The following is a 10,156-nucleotide window of genomic DNA, read 5'->3' on the forward strand; positions in this document are numbered from 1 at the left end:
TAACAAACTTCTGAGAAATTCAAGGGAAGGCAGAGTTGAAAACATAATTAGGATAGTTGGAGGAGGTAGAGTTGGCTTATTGTGAAAACTGTAAGCCTTTAAGGTGGAGTGAGTCTGGATTTAGGAAAGAAAGAGGAGCATGTTAATGCCTACAGATAACTGTGGATTTTAAGTACATCAGATGTTGACCAGGATTATTGAAGGGCCTGCTTGGTCCCATAAATGGCAATGGGCAGAAGTTCTCAAAGAGAATACTGGGCCCACAGAAATTTGCCTGATAGTGAATGCTATGCTACCTAGCTATCAAGTCAAGGGAAATAGAAGAATGAAATATTACCTATGAAGAATGATATACATTGACAGACTCTCCAGAACTCACAAGAACCAATAGCAACAATTTTGGCCTTCTCTGTCAACGGCCACAGCGCATGATCATTGAGATCACCTGATTTAACAATACTAGGAAATTTCTGTGAATATTAACTGAATATGATATATCTGTATATCATTCTGAAGCAATTCTTTTTTTTTGAGGGAAGACAAAGTTTATGCAGGGTCTAGGCAGAAGGCTAGATGTTTTATATCAGAACTGGGATACTTCTTAATTTTCTTAGTGTATTGCAAACACTTAATCTAATCATTCATAAAAAATAAACAAACCACAGAAGACTCATCTTGGCTCTGGATAACTTTTCATGGAACATCTGCACACAAGTAATTTATCTTAATAATAAAAATCTCGGTAGCTGGGACAGTTTTAGCAACCACACCCTCTGTCTCCCAGATAATTGGGATGCGTCCAGTCAGTGTCAAAGGTGATGTCAAGTTTACCCCACATTTGAGAAGTTCTAATATCTCATTTTTTATTATGAAAACTCCATATAAATTGTAAAGTTAGCAGGAATAAAGCTACAATGTGGTGTCACTGTATTTTATTAGCTTGGGTCTTAGTCTCTTCTCTCAGACTTTTTAAAATACTTCACTGCAATCAGCTGTGCAGGATGACATACTATGAAATGTGATGGAGTCACCTAAAAAGAAGATACTGTGAAACATTACAATTTTTTTTCAGAGTGCAGGAAACTTTGCTTAGGTAGGTGCAGTAAAATTACCTCTATAGCAGGTGTGAGGCTATGGATATCAAAGTAGAGTGAGCTGGACCAAGAGCTCACTGTCTCTAGATAGGGGAGCCCTTCTTCCTCCACCTGCCTTGCCCCATGCTGTGCCTTCTTCTCCCATGCACTGACTGCACTTTGTCAGTCCTTCTGTGAACTGATTTCACTCACTATTCTGGCAGTAAACTACTCTGCAGTGTGGGATGTCAGGCTTTGGTTTTTTTTCAGGGTACTGAGATACAGTATCTCATGTAAGGATTTGATGAGAACCAGTGATGGTACTAAAAAAAGGAGGGAGAGCAACTGACTGATGGATGGAGGAGACTGCAGTGAGCTGTTAAATCATCTAGTCAGTATAGGGAGCTATAACATTCAGACATCCTTTTAAATCCTCACTTAATTATGGTGCATTAGAAATAGCCATCAGGGCATATATCACTGAAGTGAGTGGAAGTTTTCCCAGTGATTTCAATAACAGGAAAATCATAGTCTTAGGGGTGCATAAACCTGATTCTGCTCCTATTCATAACACTGTTAATCAGCAACAGTGAATCGATGGATTTGAAGTATCTTCACTGGGACAGGCTGAATTAAATCAGGTGAGGATTTAGCCCGAAGTTTATTATAGGAGAAGATAATGATGCCACTCAAAATTAAGGCTGCCTGACAGTTTTCAGCATGGTATATAGGCTCTTCTCATTGCACATGCAATTAGGTCAGTTGTATGTCTTTTAATAGAGTATTTAATTATATTAACTCTGGATTTTGCAATCTACTAACAGAGACCACAGAAGTCCATGCACAATCAGCCAAGTGTAGCGCTTTATGTATTGAAAGCAAGTATTGTTTTCCTCAGTTGCTCATTTGCCACTGACTAAAGCACTGTAACTACTTTTAGCAGCAGGTATGCAGAGCTTAGAGAGCATTATCATCATTCCATGCTACAGAAATGGAGGAACCATTCCAGCAATCCTATCTCCTTTGATTATCTTAGGGATCTGCTTAACATCTGTGGCATCCCTAACATCATTTAGATATTCATAACAGTTTTGCAGGTGATTTTCTTCACTGCAAAACATTTTTTCTTAGAAAATAAATTTCAGTTTTGTATGTCTTTCTAGGCCAGTGGTAAGGATAGCTGGGACTTTAAATGTCAAATTCTGCTTCGTACATTGCATGTTGAGGGGATTGAATGTCCCCTCAGTCAGTCTGCAAACAACACCATGTTGGGCAAGAAAGCTCTGCAGAGGGATTTGAACAGGCTGGATCCATGGACTTAGGCCAATTGTATGAGGGTTCAGCAAGGTGAAGCACTGGGTCACAACATGAATGCTACAGACTTGGGGAAGAGTGACTGGAAAGCTGCCCAGTGGAAAAGACCTGGGGGTGTTGGTCGACAGTGGCTTAACATAAGAGCAGTGTGCCCAGGTGGCCAAGAAGGCCAATGGCACCCTGGGTTGTATGAAGAATAGTGTGGCCAGGAGGATGAAGGCAGTAGATTGTCCCTCTGTATTCAGCACTCGTGAAGCTGCAGCTCAAGCACTGCGTTCACTTTTGGGCCCCTCACTACAAGACAGACATTGAGGTACTGGAATGTGTTCAGAGAGGGACAGCAAAGCTGGTGAAGGATCTGGAGCACAAGTTTGATGAGGAGCAGCTGAGGGAGCTGGAGGTGTTTAGTCTGCAGAAAAGGAGGTTCAGGTGGGATCTTATCTCTCTCTACAGCTAGTTGAAAGATGGCTGCAGCCAGGCGGGGATCAGTCTCTTCTCACAGGTAGCAAGCAACAGGACAAGAAAAAATGACCTCAAGTTGCCTCAGGAAAAGTTTAGATGAGATTCTAGGAATAATTTCTTCACAGAAAGAGTTGTCAAACATTGGAACAGGATACCCAGGAAGTGGTAGAAACACCATTCCTGGAAGTGTTTAAAACCGTGTGGACATGGCACTTGGGAATATGATTTAATAGCGAAAGTGGCAGTTCTAGCTTAACAGTTGGACTCCATGATCTTAGAGGTCTTCCCCAGTCTTAACGATTATGATTCTATGTTTAGTGTTAGACTCAGCAGTGTTAGGTTTATAGTTGATCTTAATGACCTTAAGTGATCTTAATGATCTTCAGATCTCAATGATTTTAAAGGTCTTTTCTAGCTTAAATGATTCTATGATTCTCTATCTGAGTCCAACTGATAGATATACTTAGTCCCATTCTCCCTGGGGATGATTTTATTCTTTAATAATGTTTTCACATTTTAGAGAAGTTCAAGTCAAATAGATGCATCTACTTAAAAATAAGAGGGAAAATACAGATATAAGAATTTTAAGCCATTCCCTTGCAGGTGTTTTAAGTTAGTAACATTCTTCTAGCTTATGTTTGTGGAGTTTTTATGGTATTGAAAAATTCACAGGAAATTTTTCAGGGTTAAATCTTACATATTTCTCAAGTAGTGTTATTACTGTAATCCATCTAGAGTGAGGTAGCTGCAGGATCTGCAGACTTTGACCTAGGGTGCTGTAGTAAATGAAAGTTTGTGATTATCTAATTTAGGCTGTGTCACCACCTACTTTTTTTTCTTAAAACGGCTCTTGTTGAATGTAATTGTGGTATGGCCTGAATAGTCTTTCTAGTTCTCTAGTAATGATTCTCTGCAACTTGACAGCACTTTCTCAGTGTGCAACATAAATTTACCTAGGGATTGAGGTTTGAGTTCAGTGAGGAATGTTGTCTGTAGGCTGAAACTTTTTCAATTAGAAGTTTTCTGTTGGCAAACTTCATTTTGCAAAATCATTTTTCATTGCCTATATCGATTGCTGTGAAAATACTGAGAAAATATTTCTAGATGAAAATCTCTCATTTCGGAAGAAAAAAAAGGAAAATGTCCTATTAAAATGAAATTACATTTTAAAATGTTTGATGTTTTATTCCATTATTTCATGACAGAATATCAGTAACAATACATAATTGTAACAGACAATGGAATTCTGTAACATGGCTTGGCTTGATACTCTTTGTCATAAGTTAATTCATGAGTAATGAAAGTGATACAGACTTCTAGATTTTTTTTAAGTTCTTTTGTCACTTTGTGCAAAACTTAGATGGTACTGATTCTCATTTGAAGTTGCCATGAATAAACTAATTTCAACTGTGGAATTTGCTCATAAAGAAAAAAAATCTGTTTTTCAACCATCTCTTATTCTTAAGAGGTAGCATTCAAGGTGTCACACCAAAACTGAACTGAACGAAGAAGCCCAATATTTAATTTGCAGTCAGCGGATGCATTTCTGACCTCACCTGATGCTTTTGAACTATACTGATTTTATGTTCTCTTGTATCCATGAAGTCAATAGTGTTCCCCAGTTAGGGCCATGAATCAATGAATCCTATTTAAAATATTTGCTGCCAGGGCCAAACAGTAAACTGTTTTTAACCAATTGCTTTTCATTCAAAGCAGAATCTGGCCTGTCCCAGAGTGAGAGGACAACCCATGTGATTGGTCCCATGGGGATGTTGTTTTATTGAACAATATTGACCTTTGCTGTTTATGGCTGTTGCGGTTACTCTTCAGTGACATAATTTTTGTCTCTACATCATCATTTTCTGTTAGTCAGAGCTTCAGCCTGCGTTGTTGCCATCTGCTCATAATGATACTGATACTTGCCCTTTTGAAGGGTAAAAGGTGTTGTCTTTGTTCCCGTGCACACACGGAAGGAGAGGGTGAAATTTTGCCCAGAAGGAGATCTTCTGTGCGATCTGTTCTTCTATGAGATCATAGGTGTTTTTCTTTACAGAACTGAAACTGAGAAGTAAATCTCACATTGGTGTAAATCAGGAACTGGTCAATTACAGTCACTGGCTTGGTTCTGATCACATTTCATAAACCTAGAGTAACTCCAATAAAGTCAAAGGACTTATTTTAGATTTCCTTTGGATTGAAAAGAGATTAGGATTTGACCTTAGGTGTATTGGCACAAAATTGTGCAAATAAGTAAAGAAGGGTTGAAAAGCTTTTTGCTTAGAAAAATAACTAAATGTTAGGAACCACAGAGTGTTAGCAGGTTTGTAAGAATGCTGTCATGCAGAAGTACACATGCACTGGCAAAATAAATGCAAGTGATCGATTTAAGCTTGTACACAAAAAAAAAATAAAAATAAAGCAAGCCATTTTTAAGAAAGGAGCTAATGCAATATGAGGGATTTTTGGCAGTAAAATTTGTTTAAAAAAGTTCCACCATCTTGTTCAACATTAGCCATGTATTCTTGACTTCAAATTGCAGTTCAGTATCTTGTTGGCTGAATAAGTTGTTTGACAGAAATGTTTGTGGTCCTGTGCTATAAAGTTGAATGTTGAAATAATTCAGGTTGAAAAATTAAATACTCTAATTAAGAATTTTAAAAAAATGCACAGCTGTCTCAAAATAACACTGATGGGATAACCTCCATCTCCATAGTAACACAGATAAATGCCTACTGAGCCACATCAGACTTGCAATCAGGTGCACTCATCAAAAATGCCCCTTATCATGCAACACTGTGGACACAGTTTTGCTTCAATGATTTCTGACTCTTTCGAAATAGTCTTATGGAAAGAAAGACAACTTCACTCTGTTGACCCTTACTCTCCCATATCAGCTCTTAAACACTGCAGATCTCCTTTAACTAGTCTATAAAAGTTAAACATTACATGCTGCAGTAATTGCAGCGAGAGTTGGACTATGAACAAACGTGACCACTTTCTTAACAGAATAGAATTCTTAACAGAATATTCCCTTAGAATAGAATGGATCTAATGTTAGGTTATTTTGGGTTGTGTTTTTGCCTGTTTGTTTGCTTGATGTCTATAGAGCATTTAAGAAGGGGGCATTTGTTGCCTCAGTCTCACCCTACTAAGCCTTCCTTCACTGTGTTACAGCTTCCCAGGTTCCCTCCACATGGATCCTAGGACTTGCAAAGGTCCACCCACTGCCGGGAGAAAAAGAGCTGCTCGATCTTTCTTCCCTTTTAGAGTTACACTGGAGGGAACTTACAGATGCTCCAAAAGGGCTGTGGTGCATGCCTGGGAAGGTCCATCTGGATGGACTGCAGAAACAGGCATGCTCTATTCCTCCATTGACCTAAATGCCATACAGCACTATGACCAAGATAATATATGCTGATACTGTAGCTACCCAAACAGTATGACTCCTAAATCATACTTAACTTGCATGCATCTCATGAACATCTAGCTTTTCCCCCAGTCTGTTAGAAAAACTCTCATATCATCTGAAAACCACTAGAACCTATTGTTCTTGACAATGAATGCCACGTGTGACATTTGGAAGACTCCTAGTGACCACAGTGGCAAGCTGGATCTTCATAACCTCACTTAGGAGAAAGATAAACTCTTTTCACCTTCTGAATTGTTACACAAAACAAAAGTACACCCTTGGAGTAAAATTTGGTCTAGAAGAGCTCTTTTCAGATGCAGTGGCATTGCTGTTATTAAGATCAATGCACTACCCTTTACAAGTGTGATTGACAGAGTACACTATGATATTAATAAAGACCATCAGTGACTGTACTTGCTAGCCATAAAATTAACATGAAAAAAAGCAGCAGTAGAGATCTATCAATCAATAGATCAATCAATATATAGATAGATAGATTTATGAGGCAAAACACTGACTCTGAGTCTAGAGTTAACTTCTTCTAGTGTCTTTGAAAGCTGTAGGTGCTTTCCTGATCATTTGCTGCACTTCTATATTGTTGCCTTTTTTTTCTACTTTTGTTTTCAATAAGAAAGTGTAGCCATTTCCATCAAAGGGGTGTACTTGATCTATGACCCTGTATACCCCTGCCAGTTTAGACTCATCATTGACAGAAGGTAGGCTTTGCCCTTTTTCTGCAAGTACTCACTGAATTATTTAATGAGTGGTCGTGATACTGAAATTTAGTCTTTGTGAGCAAGCAGCCCAGTTTGACTCTGCTTCTTAGCTAACCTCTATGTGATTCTGCATAACTTCTTTTGACTGTGCCTTTGCTTTTGTTTGCAATACCAGCAGCATGATAGTAGACCCTCATTATTTCGTGATTTATTTACTTCAATTCCCTTTTCTTTACTCTTTCTATTCCATCCTTTCATCTATTCATATACTTGATGGAGTAATATGTAGGCAAACCTCTACCCAATTATGTTACCTCTTTCTTTCTCACACTTCATATAGCAGACAAATTCCTCATTTCTGTTCATTTTTAGAGCAGAAACAGGTTCACTTTTCTCAAGAAAACTTTATGGCATTCCACACTGCATTAAAACTGAACATATTAACACCTTTGCTTTCTTAGATTCATAGAATCATAGAATGCTTAGGATTGGAATTGATCTTAAAGATCACCTAGTTCCAAGACCCCTGCTGTAGGCAGGGATGCCACTCACGAGGTCAGGTTGCTCAGGGCCCCATCCAGCCTGATCTTGAACAGTTCCAGGAATGGGCATCCACAACATCTCTGGGCAACTTGTTCCAGTACTTCACTGTCCTGTGAGTAAAGAATTTCTTCCTAACATCTAATCTAAACCTGCCCTCTTTCAGTTTAAAACCATGGCCCCTTACGCTATCGCTATCTACCTATAAAGTCTCTGTCCTTTTTGAAAGTCCCCTTAAGGTACTGAAAGGCTTCAATGGGATCTTCCTGAAGCCTTCTCTTCTCCAGGCTGAACAACCCCAACTCTTTCAGCTTGTCTTCATAGGACAGCTGCTCCATTCCTCTGATCATCTTCATGGCCCCTTTCTTATCCTCTCTTCTACTCTAGGACATCAAAAGTGGATTATATTTGATTCAACAGATATATGATACTGTGGAAATATTAATTGATAAATGTGCAATGTGTTATTCTTTTTTTATTAGCAATATTTCAAGACTCAAAAGAGTTTAATCGACAGATAATTATGCCTTCCTTTTAGCAAAGAACTCCAGTTTGCTAGTAAATTGGGAAAAATTCAAAACAGTTTGGATAGATAATTAAGATAAATACCTAAATTATTTTGGAAATGATACTAAGGGTCATTTTGGGGGGATAACTTAATTCCTGTTCCGTAGAGTTTGGGCATAACTCTGCTATGCTGTTCATAGTGGAAAAATTTATACATAACATGCCAACCAGCGACATCTTCTTTCACCCTTGTTGTCCTGCCTGGTCCCTGAAAGACAGTGAATACAGGGCAGACCTGTAGCCCAGATGGATGTGGTTATGATCATGCACAAGCAGATTATTAGATTATCTCCTTTTCTGCAGTGCTGTATTTCTTTGCTGTGCCTGGTGCTGACTGTAGAAGGAGACATTATCCCCTAACAGATGGATTTAAGGTCTGATCTAGAAAATAGAGTTCCTAGTTTCTAATCAAAATACCTTTAATGTGGTTCTTTCTATCTGTTGCTATTCCAGGCATAACGTTTTCTTTCTTTTTGAGTTATTCTTCATGGAATCAGCTCAAACTGCCCAGAGTTTAAAGACTCTAACGCCAGAGAGAATCAATTTACAGATGGAAATGTCGTAATAGAATAAAGCATGTTACCTTCCAAAGTGTTTCGGAAACTGTAATTGGCCGTTTTATCCATGGATCCAGATTCATACTGAGTCAGTGACAGGCAAAATTCAACATCAGCTGAGGATGGGAGCCTCGGGGTCCTGGATTTATCATTGTTCCCAGGATTTCGCCTTATAGGCCCCTCACCTGTGGCATTGCATAAAGCCTCTTGGCTGTTATACTCTTCAGACCGAGTACAAATTACCTGTATAAAACACTTTCTATTAGAAAAGTTGCAATTATAAAAAATAAAAGCAAAATAAAGAGATACTTTGATTAATTTTTAAGAGAAAAAAACCCCCTACAATGTAATAAGTTTGCTTCGAGAATATATATTATTTTAAAAAAATAATACTGTGTATAATTTTAATGTAAGATGGGTTATTTCACAGTAAACACCCCTCTACAACAATACACATTTTGAAATAATTCACTAATCTGTATCTAAAACTACCCATATGGACTCAGACATCAATTCTCATTTATGGTGTTGAAAACTCACTGAGGCTAAATTCAGTGTTACCTACCAATGCAGCAGGACACAAACAGAGGTAAATCTGCTGCTGCAGTTGCTACATGGAGGCTTTTTGGTTTCAGCAGCTACTGAACAAAGCTATAACCACACAATTTTCTCTCCACACACTAAGAGGGGGAATAATTGACTTGGAATATGAAAAAAAAATCCTTTTATCTGTCAGTCTAAATGGGCACTTAGTTTCACTATGTGTCAATGATGCTACCTGTACAAAATGGGAAAAGTTGCTGCTGTACTTCCTAGAAATGTTGTGGAGATGAACATATATCACCAACTGAAACACCTTAGTGATGAGTATTGGGAAAGGACCTTAAACAGAGAGATGGATATAGATATCAAATGCTGTCAGAATCCAGCATCACTTATATAAATATTCTGGGTTCACAGATCAAGTCCAATTACAGTTGTATAGCAAGTCATTATTTGTCAGATGATCTGTAAAAGCTGTCAGTCCAATTTGAGATCCCTGGAAGAACAAGCTAGTTCAATATAACTTCAAAAGTTAGTCAGATAATTTTTTCTGGGTCAAATTCTTTCACATTTGCCATAGGATAAAAATGCCCACACAGACTGTAAATGTAATTAAGGTGCTGCTCAATATCTTTCTAAAGGTGTTGGTCAATATCTTTCTAAGCCATAGTAATTTATTTGTAACCTAAGGATGTGGGTCTTCTAGTCACCATGATCTTTTCTAGTAGCTCTCACTGCATTCCCTGCTTGACCAGAGAAGTGTTCAAAATGAGAGGGAGGATTTAATTTTCTTACTACATTTTGGTACAATAAACCTACAGGGAATTAGCACAAAGATTAACTCTTGTTTCTACTTTATATTCAGAACTTGCCTGACGTGGAGTCAGGATGGAGGAAAATATGACACAACAAGCAGAAGATGAGACTAGAGTGTTCGGTGGGTGTGTATATTGAATCATAGAATCATAGAATCAA

The 10,156-nt window shown here is 38.2% G+C and overlaps 1 protein-coding gene across 1 annotated transcript in view; it reads right to left on the bottom strand.

Moving 5' to 3' along the window:
• TYR (tyrosinase) overlaps positions 1–8,883 on the bottom strand; it is a 38,743-nt gene extending 29,860 nt beyond the window's left edge. The window contains exon 1 of the mRNA XM_009070291.1: positions 8,665–8,883. Coding sequence (XP_009068539.1) covers positions 8,665–8,707 — 43 coding nt within the window. The 5' untranslated portion in view covers positions 8,708–8,883. The remainder of the gene's footprint in view (positions 1–8,664) is intronic.
• Between the last annotated feature and the right edge of the window lie 1,273 nt (positions 8,884–10,156).

Source organism: Acanthisitta chloris, unplaced genomic scaffold, assembly GCF_000695815.1.
Source record: "Acanthisitta chloris isolate BGI_N310 unplaced genomic scaffold, ASM69581v1 scaffold1620, whole genome shotgun sequence".
In the NCBI taxonomy this organism is placed as follows: Eukaryota; Metazoa; Chordata; class Aves; order Passeriformes; family Acanthisittidae; genus Acanthisitta; species Acanthisitta chloris.